The 20,148-nt window shown below is 41.9% G+C and overlaps 2 protein-coding genes and 1 long non-coding RNA gene across 11 annotated transcripts in view; 2 read left to right on the forward strand and 1 right to left on the reverse strand.

The window, feature by feature from the left end:
- Nucleotides 1-11,736, reverse strand: part of LOC126634704 (mediator of RNA polymerase II transcription subunit 1-like) — a 30,475-nt gene extending 18,739 nt beyond the window's left edge. For all 9 annotated transcript variants that reach the window (XM_050305363.1, XM_050305345.1, XM_050305390.1 and 6 more), the window contains exon 1: nucleotides 11,485-11,736. In XM_050305363.1, the coding sequence (XP_050161320.1) occupies nucleotides 11,485-11,551 (67 nt within the window). In that variant the 5' untranslated portion in view covers nucleotides 11,552-11,736. The remainder of the gene's footprint in view (nucleotides 1-11,484) is intronic.
- LOC126634773 (uncharacterized) lies at nucleotides 545-9,269 on the forward strand. Its single transcript, XR_007627433.1, has 3 exons — nucleotides 545-1,123; nucleotides 5,544-5,745; nucleotides 9,041-9,269. It is a non-coding gene; the product is annotated as an uncharacterized LOC126634773 (long non-coding RNA).
- Nucleotides 11,737-12,125: 389 nt separating the features above from the next.
- The window catches only part of RALA (RAS like proto-oncogene A), a 31,412-nt gene continuing 23,389 nt past the window's right edge, over nucleotides 12,126-20,148 (forward strand). Inside the window, exon 1 of the mRNA XM_050305426.1 lies at nucleotides 12,126-12,194. The gene's annotated coding sequence lies outside the window, so the exon portion shown is untranslated. The remainder of the gene's footprint in view (nucleotides 12,195-20,148) is intronic.

The raw sequence follows: 20,148 nt of genomic DNA on the forward strand, positions 1-20,148 counted from the left end.
GATGAGGGTGTTGAGACATTAGAACAGGTTGCCCAGATAGGTGGTTGATGCCCCATCTCTGCAAACATTCAAGGCCAGGTTGGATGGGGCTTTGAACAACCTGAAGATGTCCTTGCTCATTGCAAGAGGGTTAGAGCAGATGGCTTTTAAAGGTCCCTTCAAACCCAAATTATTCCATGATTTTAAAAAGGATAATCTTAATGCGGAGGTGCAATGTGTTTTTTGGTGTTTGGTTGGATGTCTACACCATTTGCATACACAAAGGAGGAACAGAAAGTAGGGGCTGGCAGCATCTTCCTCTTGCAGGGAGGATGACAGAGCAGCAACAGTCCCCTATAAATCAGGCCACCCCAATCAGCTGGAGAAAGGGGAAGCAGTAGACCCCCAGTAACTCTTGCAAGCACCTTTACCAGCAACATGGCCTCACTAATATTCCTACTCACCCACCTGTTCATGCTAACAGAAAAACTGCAACCCACACCATATCCCTATTCCCACTGTAAGATATCAAGGCTCCTATTTGTAGCACCCCAGGTGTGCAGAAGGCTTGCTCTCTCAAAAAAATAGTCCTCAGGTGCTAGTGTTTGAACCTGAAGCTACATAAGCACAGCAACATCAACTCTGCTATTTTTTAGAAGGGATACCCTGTCAGCCATTCTCTTTTACATCTAAGTCTTAGGAGAAGGCATAATGTCTCTCCTCATCTTTTCCAAAGGTGTAGTATTCTCAGACAGAGACTGAGTTTAACTGGCTGAGAAAGGCAGTGTGAGGTATGATAGCAACAATCACTCAGCAAAATAGGCAAGCACTCCATATGGAAGCCTTTAGTTTAGCTCAGAGGTGGAAGGAGTTTAAAAAAAAAAATTATTATAGCTATCTCTAATATTTGTGTTTTATTTCACAGAGTATCACAGAATATGCCAAGTTGGAAGGGACCCACAAGGATCACTGAGTCCAACTCCTAGCCCTGCACAGGACCATTCCTAAGTCACACCATGTGCTGGAGAGTATTGTCCAAATGCTTCTTGAACTCTGTCAGTTTTGGTGCTGGGATCACTTCCTGGGGAGCCTGTTCCAGCACCCAACCACCTTCTGGGTGAAGAACCTTTTTCTAATATCCAACGTAAGCCTCCCCGAGACAAGTCTGGGCCATTCTCTCATGTTTTGTTACAGACCACCACAGAGAAGAGATCAGTTCCTGTCCCTCTGCTTCCCCTCATAAGGAAGTTGTAGACTGCAGTGAGGTCTCCCCTCAGTCTCCTCTTCTCCAGGCTGAACACACCAAGTGACCTCAGCTGCTCCTCATTCAGCTTTCCCTCAAAGCCCTTCACCATCTTTGTTGTCCTCCTCTGGACACTCTCTAGGAGCTTAATATTTTTCTTATATTGTGGCACCCAAAACTGCACACAACATTCAAGGTAAGGCCACCCCAGTGCAGAGCAGAGCAGGACAATCCCCTCCTTTGACTGGCTGGTGATGCTTTGCCTGATGCCCCCCAAGGACACAGTTGGCCCTCCTGGCTGCCAGGGCACTGCTGACTCATATTCAACTTTCTGTCAACCAGGACCCCCAGGTCCCTTTCTGTGGCACTGCTTCCCCAGTCTGTCCGCACATCCAGGGTCGCCCCATCCTAGGTACAGAATCCAGCACTTTCCCTTGTTGAACTTCATATAGTTAGTGATTGCCCCGCCCTCTAACGATATTTCTATACTGCTTATTGCCATTAATATACTTGAAAAAACTATTTTTATTGTCCCCTCCATTTCTGGCCAGCTTCAACTCCAGCTGAGCTTTGGCGGCATGGTTCTTCTCCCAACAGCAGTTAAGTAACATCTCTGAATATATGTATGTGTGTCCTTTTGTGGCCACCTCATGTTGCTAGTCTGCTTCTACATAGGAATTGGTGCACAATGGCAGTGGAGGTTCAAGGTTTAATCCTGGACCTTTGTAGAGGCAGTAGCTCGAAATAGGGAAGTTCAGTTCACTGGGGAATGCCAGGTCTACAGCAGGAGCATGTCTCCTGCATAAACCCTGGGTGGCAATGTTTCAGGATACCTTTCAGCAGACCTTCTGTTATCAGCTGTCACCAGTCATACTGCACTGCCTGAAATAGTCTCATATCACAGAAAAGAGATGATTTTGGACTTGTATGTAGGAACCTGAGTAGAAACTAAATAGTTCACTGGCCTCACGAAGATTACAGAAAAAACTAAGCATGGGCCTAGGAATCCCAGGAGAAGTATATGGTAGGTGCCAAAAAGTGATATTTGTCTCCAGACAAGTGTCAAGCACACTTCTTGGGGAAAGCCAGTGCAGCTGAAAGAGTTAAATATGTTTGCATTTCAGCTTTACAGTTGTGATCAAGTAATTCCACACTTGTGGTAGATCACACTCCCCTAAAATTATTGGCTTGGTTTATACTATTAAATATTCATTATTTTTAAACCTGACATTAGCAGTGAATCATGAGGTATAATCATGAGCTTTACCTGTGACTTGGTGCATTCATTTTAAAACATGTTTTCAGCATTTCTAGGGAGGCATTTTAGCTTAGGTTTGGTTGACCAATGTATTGGAATATTTTCTGTGAGCAAGAACATGTGCTATGGCTCATGTAAAACAAGTAGGTTACCTCAGTCCAGATCATGTGAATGGGTATGTGCCCATAAGACAAACAACTTGGTAGTGCTTAATATTTTAGTGGTATTTTTCATAAATGTTTGCCCAGATCCATAGCTCGTTGGAGTCTCTGTGATCTTGATACTGACTCCAGTGGTCTGATCATGTCCTGAACTAGCAGAAAAGTAAACTATTTGCTGACTCTCTTGAAGAGAACACTTCCAAAATAATGGAAGGAAATATCCATCGCTTACCTTGTCTGCATAATAGCTGTTCTGCAAATAAATAGAGGACTTGGAGTTTAATTAGTCATGGTCCAGCATGGCTGATAAGCCTGAAATACACTTTAATTTTTGAAAACAAAAAAGCCTTTTTCCATTGTGCTCAAATGTATGTATTTAGGTAAATAAATTTGCATCATTTTTCCAGGAGAGGGACAGTACCAGATTTTCATATAAGACAAATATTCCAAGACAAATAGTAGCCTTCACACTTACACAAAATTGTAGCTTTGGCTAAAATCACACATAAGAAACACCAGCTTACGGATTGTCAGAAAGTTCTTTGGAATTAGGTGTTTTTCCAGTATTCAGAACCTCATATCAAATTACTGCACTCAAGAGGAGAGTGAAGTGTGATGAATAATTAAAAATGTTCTATTTATAGCTTCTCAGGCATATTAAATACACAAATGTTTAACTGGGTCAGTTCATAGCAAAAAAAAAAAAAAAAGGCAACTGGTCAAGCATTATCATCACTATGGAAGATAAACGGAATTACCAAGTGAATCCTGAATGCCCACTGCTCTAGATTACTCTATGACTGTTCATCAAAAACTATTGCTGCAAAAATCTTTCATGTGCACAGTGACTAAATAAGTTGTCCCCAAAGAAAATCTTCTCTTGCTCTCAAATAACCTAGTTATCTTACCCCTTTTAAAGGGTAAAACTGGTATGCTTCTTCAGGCACCTTTTGAGAAATTTATTATTACTACTTGGCTTATTTTGTCATGGTTCTCTGCATCTTGCTAAATTCGACTCTAATATGCTTCACAATGCATGTCCTGTGAACATTGAAATTCATATGCAAATAGCATTTTGTAAATTCATAGTTCTAACATTTCTAATGATTTTTGAATTTCATAGAATGGTAATTTGTTTTTCTTAGAAAGAATAAACATATTTTCCACTCATATTCTTGCATGAATTCAAGTAAACTATTTGTTTCAGTGAAGATACTCTAGATTTATTACAGAACAAGAAAAAGCTTTGCTTACTGTTGATACATTTTAATGATAGCAGTTTTGAAAATACTCCAGGTATTCCATAATCAGTGCAACATTGGTGTATTTTTTTGTTTCTAGTTTATTTTGGTAGGCTGGGAGTTGCTTTTTTCTATTAATCTTATATCTAGCCTTGATTTTTTTTTTCATCTGAAGAATAAAAATTCAAAATAAATCACCAACAGTACATCTTCAATGGCCTGCTCCCAGTGCTTTCTTGAAATTGCATCTTTCCAGAAGCCCTCAGGTGAACTTCTGACCAGAGAAAACAGCAGTTACATAACAGCCCACAGTAAGCCTAAATACAGAACTTGGGCCTGGAGCAGTCAGTAAAAACCAGTGGTTCCAGTTAGAATGGCAGGATGTGTAAGAGTTGTCACTGTGATTATGAGATCAGAGCTAAAATTGTGTTCTTTCCCAAAGTGCCATGGGATTTTACAGCAGTGATAGGGCTGTAAGATGGGCATGCAACTGGAACACAAATCAGTGTTTACCAAAAATGATGAGCATTCAAACAATTCCTTTATCTATCTTAGGTGCTCTTCCATCTAAGGCAGGATAAAACCACTGCTGCTTAACTTTTATGACCCAAAGCTTAGTCTGATATGGTCTATAGTTTAAGACTTTACAACCCATAAATACTATAATATGTTCCATCATATTTCCTTCACTCTCTACATCATCTCCACAGTTATGGAGTGTGAATATTTAGTTCCTGGCAGTAACATCAGAATGTTGGTGGCTGTATTTTATTTCACTACAGCCATATAGAATGAGATGGTTTTACTTTCTTTAGCACTTCTGGCACTGGAGTCCGAGGCACTTAACACTGGCAGGCTTTGACTCTTTCCTGCGCCTTCACTGAAAGCGATTAAGATCCTTCAAAGTCAAAGGCTGTTTAGACAAACATGAAAAAAATAGGTCCATAGCAAATGACCATGGGTGCAGAAAGGCGTTGACACTGACAGGGCGTATCTCTTCCTCGGCACAGAGTCAAGATATGGCTAACATGTGATTTCTGCCTGACATTAGCACTATAATTTCCAAGTAGTTCTTGTCTAAATCTTTTCCCGAAGGCACTAGAACCATGCAACCACGATTTAAATAACTTCATGAATGAACATGTGAGGGCTGGCCTTACAAGAGCACATTTTCCCTTTACAAGGTTTCATAGGGCACCCTAACTGGTATTTATAACTGAACATCTCTCATCTTTCTAAGACTCATTTTTATAACTAAAATCAGGTATTGTATCATCATTAATGTTCTTTACTGACATCAGTCAGCTGAAATCAATGGAACCCATCACATAAGAGCTGCAACAGCTCTCCTTCAAGACAGAGATAAAGTGAATGCAGCTGATACATAATCTGCACAAAATGGCAGAATTAGTAATACCCCTACTGTGCTGAAGATCCACAGTGAAAATGTTATTGTTAGAAGATGGGAGGTGCAGGAGGAAGGGAGGAGAACGGGAGCTTAAAGTTAATTGACGAGCTGAAAATAATGAGCACTGAGGAGGTCACTGAGGTACAGAAGAGGTGTAATAGAGAAAGAGTGTAATTGTGTTTAAAGGAGCTTTCTAACAGTACATCTTAAAACTAACCACACAGGAGCCAGCTTAATTATTTTGCTTTTCCAGATTGTGATACAGAGAGATGGGGAAAGGAACGGACTCCTGAAGCGCTGACCACAGAACTAAAAACCAAACTGCAACTTACCCAACTCTGCTCTAGCACATTCCCATCAGAAGTAAGGAAACCTTCAGTGAAAGAAAGAGTTGGGGAAAGGGACTAGAAAATCACAATAGGAAAGACTGTACAAAGACATGGAAAAAGCGTGAAGTAAGTGCGACACCATATAAAGCATGAAAAATGGGAGCAATAGGAAAGGAAAGATATGGAAAGCAAAAAATACATAAAAAGATTAAATAATTATATAAACAACACTAAGAATAGAAAAATATTTTACTCTTTTTTTTTTTTTTTTAATTTTCATAACAGAAAAGTGAAATGAATTTAGGTCTACCTTGAGCTATTTTAAAACAATATTGGCTTGGAGATGATTGTTAGGCTTAAGTATTCTGATCGAATATATATCAGGATATGGATTATATAACATGCAGACTAAAAAAAGAAACAGCACTCAGTGGCATATACTGATTTCAATAAAATAGTACGTGGGAAGGGCACATTTTTCAGGAAAGGCAATACCATAAAGGAGCTGAATCCCAATAAATGCCAATTAAAGATGTTACACCAGTGCCATATACACAGGTATTCCACATGAAGTACACATTTTACATCATTCTATAGTGAAGATAATTAAACTATGAAGATTTGTAAATACACATTCTATTATATATTTTAATGTTTTTATATTTTAGACACTTGGTAATTCCTTAATCATGTTTTTAAAATGTTTTTGTCTATTCTAATATCTTATGAACTAACTTTGCTGTAACTCAGTTTTCAGATTTCCAGATTCCTAGCCTACTACTAGAATGATATAATTTCTTCTAGCTCTGTTGAATGATCAGATGAATGACTGTGAACTCATCATTACTCTTGGATTCCCTGTTACTCAAATCACTTCAGTGCACTTTCTCTGTAGGCACAGTGCACTTGGGGGTGGGTTACCTTTTCAAACTGGTAAGAAAGCTGGAAGTGTTAAGCACCATGACTAGCTCAGATGGAATACTACCAATGTCATTTTGACAGCTAAGGAAATGCAAGTACCTCATTACTCAACAACTGATTACAATTGTCCCACTATGGGGTTTTTTTAGGGAGTATGCATTTGTTTGCAAGTGTAGAGGTACACGTGTGACAGGTTTGCAGGCAGTAACAGATGATGTGAAGCTCCTAGGCAGCTGACAGATTAAGATATCCTTGCATTGAGCAAGAGTAGCAAGAACAACTGCCCACACAACCTGTGTGTGTGTGCTGATTTGTAGCCTTCAGAAACAGTACTGTATTGCATATTTACTTATCTGTGAACATCGCAAAAATATTCCCTGGGTTGTATGTACTGAAAAAGCATAGAGAAAGAAAGACTATGCCTATCTTGTAGAGCTTAACCTCTAAATTTAAAAGGCAGATGAAAGTTGGGATGGAAATGGAAGGACTGGCAGAGCAGAATACTGACACTGTCAGGGTATGCTGTGGTTTATCACAGCAACTAAGCGCCTTTCAATTGCTCACTCGCACCCCTGCAGCAGGATGGGAGGGAGAACTGGAAGGGTAAAAGTGAGAAAGCTCAAGCGTTGAGATAAAGATAGTTTAACAGGGAAAGCAAGAGCTGCATACACAAGCAAAGAGAAATGAGGAATCAATTCACCACTTTCCATGGTCAGGCAGGTGTTTGGTCACCTCTAGAACAGCAAAGCTCCACCATGCGTAACAGTTACTTGGGAACAGAAACACCATCACTCCAGAAGTCCCCACTCTTCCTTCTTCTTCTCCCACCTTTCATTGCTGAACATGACACCAGACGGTCTGGGTCATATGGGATATCCCTTTGGTCAGTCAGGGTCAGCAGTCCTGGCTGTGTACCCTCCCAATTTCTTGTGCACCCCAGTCTCCTCTCTGGTGAGGCAGCGTGAGAAACAGAAAAGGCCTTGAGGCTGTGCAAGCATTGCTCAGCAACAACGAAAACATCCCTGTGTGTTATCAACACTGTTTTCAGAATAAATCCCAAACATAGCCCCATACTTGCTACTGTGAAGAAAATCAACTCCACCCCAGAAAAAACCAGAACAGATTAATACTGAGATTACTTGAATCCCAATCCAGTAGCCTGTCACCTAAGACCTGAAGCTGGACAGCCTAACAGCAGGCATCAAAATAAGCTTTGTCACATCAGATTCTCCTGCTAGTTTTCAAAGAGAAAGAGGCACACTCAGAGAGAGGTTTGACCCCTCCACACATTTCATGCATCCTTATGTATTGCTAATAAAATGTTGTCTAATAAATTCTAATACAGTTGTGCCACCAGCATATAAGAGAAGAAATTAACCATAACACCAGGAAATCCTACCTCCCTGTATTGATTTCAGTTCAGGAATACTTCACAACACAAAGACCCACACACCCACAGCCCCACCAAATGCCAGGGTAATCGATTTTGGGCTCAAATAGGAGGGTGCCCTCAAAAACCAGTAAGTGATTTTGTTCCCTTTCTGTTTTGTCCCTTAGAAAAATGAGGTCTCTCTCACTCTAGAAGATTTATTGAGCTTTTAAAGGAAGAACAGATGATTTACACATGATAAGGTGGTTTTCCAAAGAATGTGGTTCATTCATTCATGTCAATAGAAATCTAAGAAAAAATTACAGTGTTAAATTATGCATGCTTTAGATATACATTGTGTGCTATGAAATGTGTGTTAAAGTAAAGGGAACAAATATTTTTTGTTCCATGGGAATGGAAGTTGCACATCAATGTTTTTCCCAAAGATTTGGACACGTTTTGTCTGATATATCCACTGTATCTTTAGCTTTTTAAAATAAGTGAAATTCTTGTATCAGTTGGTTTCTTAGCTCTATTATGCTACATAATGCAAATACTACTAGCACACAATTAATTACATCTCTGCCTAATTACACTTTGTAATTTTTCCCTGTAAGCATTTTACATGCAGAGCTGTACTGGCACATATGTACATAACTGGCACATAATACATAACAAAGGACAACCATTTCCTACATCCTTTGAGCCACACTGCAAATGTGTACAGCACTGCCTGTAGGGTTTTAGGTACCCGTGGTAGCATTTAAACACCAGAGAGCAGGAATCAATTCAAACCTGTTGCTGCCTTGGGCTGTGAACCCTAAGTTCCTATGCAGTCAGTAGAGTGAAACTTCAATACCTACTCTACTCTGACCGGTTGCACTCTCACACTGATGAACTAGAGCCACACCCTAACACATCACAGGTGCTGCAATTGAATACAAATTCTTAATGTAATGCATTTTCATGGAAATACTTCTGTTAGTTTTGGGCTAAAGAGCTCATTTTTTTCCACTTGGGTTAGGCAAGGTTCCAGGGGACACTTGCAAGCAAAAGATGAAGGGCATACTATAAATTGCCTTATGATACGCAGCTTAGGCCACAAAATAAAATTACATTTGTTGTCTTCAGATAGTTCTACAGGGAGATCAATGGACAAAGGCCACATCCATTAAAAAGCAGCATGGTACAAAATGAGGAGCGAAGTCCCTCCCACTGTAAGTGAAGAGCAGGTTTGAGACCACCTAATGAAACTGAATATCCACAAGTCTATGGGGCCTGATGAGATGCATCCCAAGGGCCTGAGGGAACTGGCTGATGTTGTTCCTCTCTCCACCATATTTGAAAAATCCTGGCAGTCAGGTAAAGTCCTAAGTGGCTGAAAAAAGGGAAACATTGCTCCTATTTTTAAAAAGGGGAGAAAGGAGGCTGGATACATAATGAAGACCCTCATCCCTGTGGCTGGGAAGACTGTGGAGCAGATCCTCATCGCAATGTTAAGCATGTGCGAGACAAAGAGCTGATCCAAGACAGCCAGCACAGCTTCACTAAGGGTAAGTTGTTCCTGACCAATCTGGTGGCCTTCTATGATGGAGTGACTACAGCAGTTGACAAGGGAAGATTGTCACCTACCCAGACTTCTGTAAGGCCTTCAACAAGGTCCCACACAACATCATTATCTCCAAATTGGAGAGACATGGATTCAATTGATGGACTATTTGGTGGATAAGGAATTGGCTGGATGGATGCAAACGGAGAACTGTGGCTCTGTGTCCAGGTGGAAGCCAGGGAAGAGTGGTGTCCATCATGGCTCTGTCTTGGGACTGGTGCTCTTTAATTTATCAGTGACACAGAAAGTGGGATCAAGTCCACCCTCAGCAAGTTTGCAGATGACACAAAGCTGAGCAGTGCATTTGGCACACCAGATGGAAGGATGCCATCAGGGGGACAAGCTTAAGAAGTGGGCCCATAAAAATCTCATGAAGTTCAAAAAGTACAAGTGCAAGGTGCTGCACCTGGGCTGGGGCAATCCCAGACATAAGTCCAGGCTGGGAGAACCACCCACTGAGAGCAGCCTTGTAGAGAAGGAATTGGCGGTTTTCAAGGATGAAAAGCTGGACACAAGCCAACAGCACATGCTCACCCAGAAGGTCAGTGATATCCTGGGCTGCATTAAAAGAGGACTGGTCAGCAGGTCAAGGGAGGTGATTGTCCCTCTCTAGTCTTCCCTCGTGACACCCCACCTGGAGTGCTGTATCCAGGTTGGGGTCCTCAGCACAGAAGGACACTGACTGTAGAAACGAGTCCAAAGGAGGGCAACCAAGATGATTAGAGGGTTGAAGCAGCTCTCCTATGAGGGAAGGTTGAGAGATTTGGTGTTGTTCAGTATGGAGAAAAGCAAGCTCTGGGGAGACCTCATTGCAGCCTTCCACTACTTAAAGGGGGTTTATGAAAGAGATCGATGTTTTATATGGGGACATAGTGATAGGACAAGGGGGAAATGGTTATAACTAAGAAAGGAAATTTAGATTAGCTCTTATAAGAAATTCTTTATTGTGAGGGTGGTGAGGCATGGGAATAGAGATGACGAGGATGCCCCATCCCTGGAAGTGTTCAAGGCCTGGTTGGATGGGGCCTTGAGCAACGTGTTCTAATGGGTGCAGTAATTGCCCATGGCAAGGGTGTTGGAACCAGATGATCCTTAAGGTCCTTTCCAACCATTCTACACATAGGGGCATTTCCACAGAGTGAAAGAGCTGCTAGCAATATCTTTGTGTAAATGATTGTATTTGGTATTTTATCAGAATGATTTGCATCTGGAATTTGCAAAAATTAGCTCATACTGAAATGTGGGGCCAGTGAAACTAAATCCTAAAGGGATATGGACTAAACACTGACTAAATGTCCAAGATTCCAAAAATTGCAGAAAACAGAACACAGAAGATTTTAAAGCGTACCTGCTTTGCAAACAGAGCACAGTGACTGCATGAGGTAAACACTGAAGTCAAAGTTTTCCATCTGAGGTGATAAAATCTGGAATTTCCAGACTTGCAAACCACCTTCGGCCCAGTAATTACGTGGAGGAGGGGAGCCTTCAAAATAATTTGTATTGTATGCGAATATTGCAATTACAGCCTGAAAGCCAGACTCAAAATGAGGAGCCAATTTCGATATTATGCTTAGGTTCCATTACATCACTTACGTCATGGGTTTAAATCATGATATGTTTGCACAAACCTCCCATTTATGTCCGTGATGTAGCAGATACAGATACAGTTATTAGGGCATCCTTGCTATTATTTTAATTCTTGTAATTAACATGGAAACTCTAACTCCCTGTTCTGTTTGGCATCTACAAAATCCTCTGTGCACTGAGTGGTCCATGACTATTAAAAAAAAAAAAACAAACCCAAACCTCTAAGAGTTGCAGTGCTTCATGTTCTCTTCTGCCAGTAATCCTTAAACTTAGCTTATTTAATCTTTCCTCAGTTTGTACTTGTCCCTGAAGGGAAGCCCCCCTGAAAATAATTGTGTTTATAAATCTAGCGACAGATGTGAGGAATTTATCTCCTTACCACGGCAGGACACGCCTCGCCTACTCTCCAGAGCGGGGATTAGCTGGCAGGCAGGAGGGACAGACATCGGGCTACGATGTTTTCTCACTGCCTCCCTTCACCGTTTCGGCCGAGACAAAGGAGGAGAAGCAGGGATGGAGAGCAGGTGCAGTGGGACGGGCGGGACACGGCCCCGCACCGGGATGGCTCCCTCCGGGCACGGGGCGCGCGCCAGAGACCGGGGGCACCGCACCCTGCCCCGCCCCGACCGTCACCCCATGCCGCCACTGCCACCGCCGCCGCACACACACACACAACGGCCCCGCCCCGCCCCGCGCGACCCGGCCGGAAGCAGCCACCTCCTTCCGGGACCGGCACCGGCACCGGGCCGCCCGCACGCGCCCCACTACTCCGGGCCCCGCCGCCCCGCTCAGCCCCCGCCGGCACTGCGCCTGCGCGCCCAAGCGCCTGACACCGCCCCCCCCGCGCGGGGCGGAGGCAGAGGCAGAGGCGGGCGGGGCCGCGCCCGGTGACAGCACTCCAGCGCCGGCGCTTCCCGCCCGGCCCGGCCCGGCCCCGCCCCGCCCCGCCCCGACAGAGCCCGCCCTCCGCCCCGGGCCGCGCGCGCCGCCGGCCGTGCGCGCGGGGGCGGCGCCAGGGCCTCACCTCGCGCGCCCTGCCCCTCCCGCGCGCTCCTCGGGCGGGCAGCGGAGCGCGCGCCGCCGCCGCAGGTGAGCCGGGCCGGGCCGGGCCGGGCCGGGGGAGCGGAACGCGGGGAGCCCGCACGGAACCCGCGCCGGGGGCGCTGCGGTGGGGGCGAGGGGCGGGCGGGCGAGCGGGCGGGTGGAGGCTTCCGGCGGCTCCTTGCCCGCCGCTCTGCGCCGCCCGGGGGTCGGTGTCGGGGCGCGGCCACCGCTGCCCCTTTCCCTCCCCCCGGCGGTGTGCGCCTGCCGGCCCCGCCCGGGCATCGGGACCGGCGGGTGGGGGCCCGGCCGCCGCCCCCTGAAGGTTACGGACGTCGACCTCGGTGACCTCCGGCCGGGGCGCGAGGGGAGCGGGGCCCGGCCGCCTGTTGCGGGGCGGGTGCGGGTCCCGGGGCTGCGGCGGCGCCGCCCGTACCTGCGGAGGGCGGGGCGCGGCAGCGCCGGCACCCGAACAAAGGGGCCGCGCCCCGGGGCTGGCGGGGAAGGGGCCGCGGTGCTCATCCCCTGGCCAGGCTACGCCAGATCCCGCCCTGGGTCCTGCCCTGGCCGGGTGCCCGAGACCCTTGTTTGTGCGCTGCGGTGCTGGGGTGAATAAGAGCAGGGTTTCTGTAACATGTAATTGCTGCTCGCTTTCGTGTGCTGCGCTTTTCTGTAGTTACCGGTAACTACAGCTTGTGGTTGCCTGCAACAAAAGGGAGAAGTACGAAGTGTGACTACTTAGTTCCCTAAATAAAAGAGCCTCTCGATGCTCACCTGTTTGGTTAGGTAAGCAATTTGATGTTTGCTTTTGCATTTCTTTTAAATAGAAGCTAATAGCTTCAGCTCCTTCCCCTTAATTGAGTCTTTAAAATGAATATGTAAAGTGGGCCATACATATCCCAGGAGTCACCTGGAGAGCAACTTTTGTGTGTGATCTGTGTTTGTTTTGTAGCATCACAGAACTGTCCTGGTAGAAAGACTCCCGAAATGTTTATTTTCAGGTCCCTAATGTTTTGTTTTAAGTTTGCATTTCCAAATCTCATTAGAAAGAGAATTGCATTCTGCTCTGCAAATCATTACACTTCTACGAGTGGAAGCAATACGTACCTCTACTGGTATTTTGGTGTCTGGCAATAGGTTATGGAGAGATCTGCACATAAAGATATCAGTCATTCTTTGTCTTTTCCACTGGAAGTTAAACTGAAAAGAGAGGAGCTCCTGGGAGAGGGGCTGCATGGACTGGGAGAAGAGACAGGTATTCTGTTAGTTTTCAGGATTATATATAATTAATAGTGATTATAACTGGATTCTTAATCGTCTTCTTTTTAGCTGACTCATTTATTAGCATACACCTCAACATTTAAGTCCTGGGAAATTGTGAACATTCTTAATAGAATGAAGAACAACTGCATGATATGTTATCTCTGATGTAGATTATATCCTGCAGTCTGTGCTTGTGAGACAGCTTGTCAAACATTTTTTGTGGAAACCTCCAAATGGTAGAAATTTTAGGAATTGCCAGTGCTAGTCATGTTTACCCTTTTTTCTTTTCTGTATAAATAGGAGAATATGATGCACTGTTGCACAAAAAGATCCAAAAAAAGCCTTCAGTCCACTGCATGAGAGGTCAACTGTGAGGTTAAATAAGCTGTGATGCTGAATAGTGAATGTACTCCTTTACTATTGTGAATTCCTTGATCTCAGTCTTCACTTTGTAGTGTTCTTCTGAATTTGGGGAAGGGAAAGTTTATAAACATTTTAAGATGAAGTATTTTGAGTTGCATGTACTTCGACAATGTTGAAATAATAATGTCTTTATTCTTTTAGACCTTAGGGAGAGGATCTTTAGCCATGAAAGTGGAAACTGAAATGTCTCCTAGCTCTGTATTTGTTGTCTCTGTCACCTGTGGCTGTGTACTCTTTGGATAAATAATCCATAGAAATAGTAGGCTACTGGGGAGGAAGGATGGGAGTGGGGAAGTGGGACAGGGAGAGATGTGGCTGTGAGATTAAGACGGTACTGGGGGAAGGCAACCAGGGAGGAAGACAAGACTCTTAAATAAGTGTGGTTGGAGACCTTGCAGTGGTCCATGTGTCTTCTGTATTCAGACTGACTTCCACCTTCCATAAGAACAGTTGTGTTCTTAACCTCAGTTAAGTCACGCACTGATGACCCTGTATTTACTTTTTCTAAGGGTCTGCCCTGAAACAGAGGTGTTCTATCTCAGATGAGCTTTTATTCTTGTTAAATTTCAAGAGTATCTGACTTGAAAGAAAATAATTGTGGAGGCAAAGGATGTTGCTATCTTAGAAACTGATGTATGGCAGTCTCCAATATCAAAGGATAATGTAGTGTATTATTATGTAAAAAGTTGTTTAGGAACTGCAGTTTAGCTAATTGACATCATTGTGATTTTTGCTGCAGTTTTACAACTGAAGAAGAAATAATTATTTAAGAAAAATCTTCTAACTTTGTGATTGGATTTCTTTGCTTTGCCACCCTAGCAAGTGCTGTAGGATATAGTGATCCTGGGAATCAGTGGCTGATGACATGTGTTCTAGACAAGGAACTCCCCACCCTCTTGAGAGTGCTTACAGCCAACTTATGGTAAACTTCTAATGGCCCTAAGCTATCGAAATTACTTTGCTTCTTAATTGAAATCTATTTTATGTGAACAGTAGGCTAGTGACAGCATTCCTGTGAACATATTGTAGTCTGCCATCATCATACATGCAGCTATGGGGCAACTGTTTTTAGCCTCCTTTATACCTTGTGAAGAATTCATGTGAGGAACCAAGCAAATAGAATAGTTGGTATTACTGTATGTCCACTAAAAGTTCTGCAAAATGCTTTAAATTTTATAAATTAGTACGTAGGAAAGAAATGTTTGCATGTTATTAGTCTGCTGCAGTACTTAAATCAGCTCTCAGGGTAGTTCTAAAATGTTACTGTTACATCTTACTGCAGAGATTGTTTATAGTCCTCGTGGATATAAAGAAATTAGAGCCACTTTAACAAATGCGCCTTGCAGAAAGTCCAGGGGGTTATTAAATCCTGCTTTCCTACTCCTCCTGCTTTCTTGACTGTTGTGAATCAGAGTGAGCACCTAAAGCCTTAAAAGGACTTACCTGTGGTTACAGCTGCTTGATGAATTTCTTTAGTAGATGTGGATCCCACAGCCATCATGTTAGGCTTATACTCTTGAGCCTTAAGAGCTCTTCACAGCAGAAAAAAAGTCTGAAATTCCCACAGAAGAAACACTGTTGGATTTAGGGGCAGGAACAAGTTGTAAAGAAACATATTGTAGACTAAGTAACACTGCCGTAGAATGACCTGATGAGAGAATTCATTGCGTTTGGCTGGCTTAGTATTTACTACTAGTGTTTTGTTTAGGATTAGGTTTGTCTCTATCAAAATTCCCATCACCTATTGGACAGTAGGTAACACTGAAGTGTACAGGCTGTGCATAGACAGGGGAAAAATGAAGAAAAGTGCATTAAAGAGGTTTAGACAACACAGAGAGAAGATGTAATGAGAAAGACAGACAGCTGCTACAGAGATTTCAAAGTAAGCTATGCTGTAATCAGTTTATAATGCTAATATGGAGAGGAGCCAAGAATGCAGAGAAGGTAGAACAAACGAGATGTAAAGTTGGTTGCATAGTAACTCTGTAATCGTTACTTTAGTGGAATTGATGATGCTTATTTTGTGGTACTGGCCTCTTAGTTCAAGTAATTACAATGTACACTGCATTCCTACCAGTACAGTTCATTTAATACATTGTATTTTTCTCTATAACAGTAAGTTTACTACATCATTTGATGCAAGACTGTGGGAATGTCAGGTGCAGTGGCCCACAAGGTTTCATTAAAAGTTGGCATGTAAATACACTGTATGACCAAATAAGTTTTTCTGCAAATAATGGAAAATGCGATGTAGGAGGGAGCTTTGCACCTGTGCTTAGTAGATAGATAGCAGGGATCAGCCACGCATCCAGGCCTTGGTCCCTGTTTCATTTTACTCTCTCAAATGCTAACCTAATATCCTTCTGTGCTACTGTTCAACTTGATCCTTAACTCTGATCCTTGTCTCCAGTAGTCTGAGAATGCTTTATGTGTAACACTCACATACAGGCAGTCAGAAATTTTTCTGTCAGCGTTAGAGTGCAGTAAACATGGAAGTCTTACAGAAATGAAACTTCTCTGAAGAATGTAAAAAGGCAGCTATGTGTGTTGTAGTCCTTCTCTTTGCTAGTATTCCCATTCAGACAGTACAGAGTAAAGCTAGCCTGTCATATCAAGACTGAAGCAGTGTAGTCCTGTTGGTACAGCTGTGCTGTCCCCTGAAAAGGCTTTTAATATGGAACTAGTTAATTCCAGCAAAACTTTCCCCAGTGGAATTGGTTTAGGCCTCAAAGTAAAAGAAATTATACAGACAGGAAAACAGTGTCAATGTGACAGACTTCTGCAGGGATGCTGTATCAGTCCCAAAATGCACTCTTGGTGGGTGAGGTCACACCATGAAAGGTGTTTGAGTAGATGGACCCAAAGGCCCTACTCAAAGCAAGGTTGGTAGCAGCTGATCCTTAACCATCTCTCACTGTTACCCATAGAGATCAAAGTAAGCAAAATTAGATACTGAATTCAAGTGGTTATAATGTGGAAGAGCTATTTTGGGATCACATCACTAAGTTCTTGCACACTTAAACACCTAAATTAATTCCATCTATATAGTGTAACATGCAAATAAACTTCATTCCAATCCTCAGAACAGTTGTATTTTAAGAAATAACACTGCATGCTCTTAACAACTGATTTCTGCAAGACAAATTTGTATTTAATATCCAAATTTAGAGTTCATTGCAATGCTTCAGTTACTGGTCCAGTAGGGTCATGACTGGCTCAGTACACTGTATTGCAACTTAGAATTCTCTGACTTGTTATAAGTTTACGTTTTTGAAGTTGTCACTTATTTGAAAATGAGTATGAAATTTGTTTTTCATTGATACAGTTCACATAGTGAAGTCAGTAATGCAGCACAGATCTTTGTGAGTATGATTTGTTAAAGCATCTTTCCCCACTGCTCCAGATTGTGCTGACTGAGGCATGATGGGTTTGAGATTCCAGTTCACTCATATGCACTGGAAGTAAGGTGTATAACAAAACAGAAGAACTTAACCTAGAAAGAAGACACTGCACTCATGTCTCCTCTCTATATAGTCAGTCCAATGTTCTCATTCAGAATTTAAGGAGCAGATACATTAAGCTAAGTATCAGAAACTACTCTCTGTTCAGCAAGTCACCATCTAAAATGTTATAAAATGGTTAGTGTTGTAAGGAAGAAAATATAGCTACATGTAACTTTCATAATGTAACGCCCCTGTATTCTGCAACATCTTGGAGTACCTCATCCAAAGACACTCACAAACTTAGAATGTAATCAATTCTAGTACTTGATTGTTTTTCCCTGTTTAATGAAGACTATGATAAGAATAATAAAGCAAAATGAAGATGCTGATAAAGAACAAGAAAGCTGCCCATCTGAATGATTAATTTGGTTTGCATCAGTAGTCATTTTGTTTTAGTGTATAGTGTAACATAAAGGTCTGTTTTTAGAAAAAATAATCGAAGAAATACAGATGCATTTCATTCAGAAGTATTAAAGAGAATTAACTGAGTATTTGTTCCAGGTGCAGCATTTTTTCTGTGAAAAACTTGTCTCGTGTGATTGCATAACAACAGTTAAACAGGAGCTGTTGCTGCCATTTGGACTTAAGTTAATTCCAAATCTTAACCCAAGCTATCTCTCTGTCCTTTTTCTTAGATCTTGTTTGGATAATAACTTGAATTTCAAGTCATGATTTCAACTTCTACTCTGTGGGGAAAATAATCACTTTTGACCAATATAAATTGCATATCTTAAATGTCTCTGTGTTTTTTTAAGAAATCCCATTGTGGGCATTGCCAACTGGTTTTTCCTGTGTTCAGAGTGTGGGAGGTTATAGTTTTTACATTGATGGTGTTCAAGAGGCCAGTAGCTGATCTACAAAATACTTTAGAAAAGCCTGTATATATACACCCATGTAACTGTCTCCCTGTCAATCATTACCTGTGGTCATGTAGTTATTCATTTACTGATGGGTTCACAGTTACAATTACACTTAAAAATAAAAGTTTTATAGTGCAGCTACTCACAAAAATGCTAGAATTTCTCAGCTTCTCTTTGCCCAAGAACCAGAGTGAGATAGAAAATGTTTGGTTTTGGAATAATATAGAAGCCTTAGAAGGTCCTGATTTTTGAGAAACTTCTTTACTGTCCCTGTCTCTTTAATGTTTTCCATTGACTCTTATTGGGAAAGTTGATCTTTTTAGTTAACTTGGTCTGGCACATGTTGAATTTTTGTAATAGAAGAGCATCTTCTTTTAAAGTTAAATGAAGGTTAAGCTATATCTGTTGTATTTTCTGTCTTGCAAAGATTCAACTTTATAGGTCTTGCAGTCAAAGCAGATAGAGGAATGAAATAAGCTAACACAAGTATTCTCTGCAAGATGTATGAGTTAGAAGTGAGACGATGTTTATAACATGCAGAATTTAAGTGAGTTTCTTCAGACTGGAGTATTTTGAAGAGCATTGCAAAAGCAAATTGATTCTACTGATCCAAAGTGTGGCTTGGAAAATTTGAGGAAAACAATCTGTTGTTTGAGGAGTGAAATTTTATGTTTTATGTTGTAATCTTTCTAGTAGATTTTACTACAGTTTTAGGAGATGAGACTTCTTTTACAGATATAGGGGGAAATATGCTTCTGTGAGGAGAAACTGAAACAGAAACAATCTTGTAGCCACATTCTAGGATTTCTTTTAAGAAATACGAACCGTGAAATGCAATATGATAAAATATTGAAATGGCCATAACTAACCCAGTCAGAATGGTGTAGTTAGATGGTCAGTAGTTTGAAGGAGATATTTTCAGGAATATAATTTCCATTTCTCAACAGACTTAAGATCGTTCATGCTGTTATCTGTGACCAACAATGGCTTGTAACAACACCAACTTCTCCAGTCCTTATGCAGGATTGACTGTAAGGTGCATTAAGGTAAAAGAAATAAACCCCTCAAGGATAAAAGCTGTAAAATTAGCTTCTGACTCTGGTGAACTGATGCTGCAACTTATTGAAAGTTTGCAAGTGACCAGCTGGAAATAAAACATTTTCCTAAGTCAGCAGTAGTGAAGGTTTTGTAGGCTGTGGAAAATCCTATATTGTACCATGCAACATTGAAAAGGTATTAGGTCACATACTTCTCACTGGAATTTGAAAAGTTGTGTGTACAGAAAGGAATACAGCTCACACTTGGTAGTGTTTAGCATTGAAACATGTGTAGAATTAAATCAGTTAAATGTTGATAAAGATATTGGATTTCACCATAGACAGACTTCTATAGTAGTTCTTCCCTGGGGAGACTGGCCTATAAAATAAACTGGATTTTGTCTGTGACCACTGCTAAAATGCCTTTAGCTTTTATGTTGCCTGTCAGGGCGTGGAAAAGAGAAACGCTGGAGAGACCCATCTAGTGAAGTGTAATAGTACACAATCCCTAATGGTGCCTTTTCCAAGACTCTTTTCCTTTGGACTAGGATTACAAAACTGATTTTTAAATTGTTTATCCGAAGTTTTTGATTGCTGCTTCCTTGGATAGTCTAAAATGGATGTTACGCTTCCTTCTATGTTCTGAAATTGATCCATGATTTTAACATACAGTTCTGTAGAAAGAACTTCTTTTAGATAGCCTATTCTGTTAAAACTTGTAACTTGCACACATTCTTGTAAGTCATTTAACAGTTCTTCAATGTTCTGAATTACCCTGTGCAGTATAAGAGCTGTAAGTATTCAAACAAAAGCAAAAAGCAATTTTTAAAAGTTACTGCTTTACAATTGAGAATGTTCAACTTGAAAATATCTTCTGTGGTACTGCAAGAAAAGTATAATCAGTATTTTAAGCAGG

The sequence above is a fragment of the Myiozetetes cayanensis genome, unplaced genomic scaffold (assembly GCF_022539395.1).
Source record: "Myiozetetes cayanensis isolate MyiCay16 unplaced genomic scaffold, myiCay2020 scf1, whole genome shotgun sequence".
Taxonomy (NCBI): domain Eukaryota; kingdom Metazoa; phylum Chordata; class Aves; order Passeriformes; family Tyrannidae; genus Myiozetetes; species Myiozetetes cayanensis.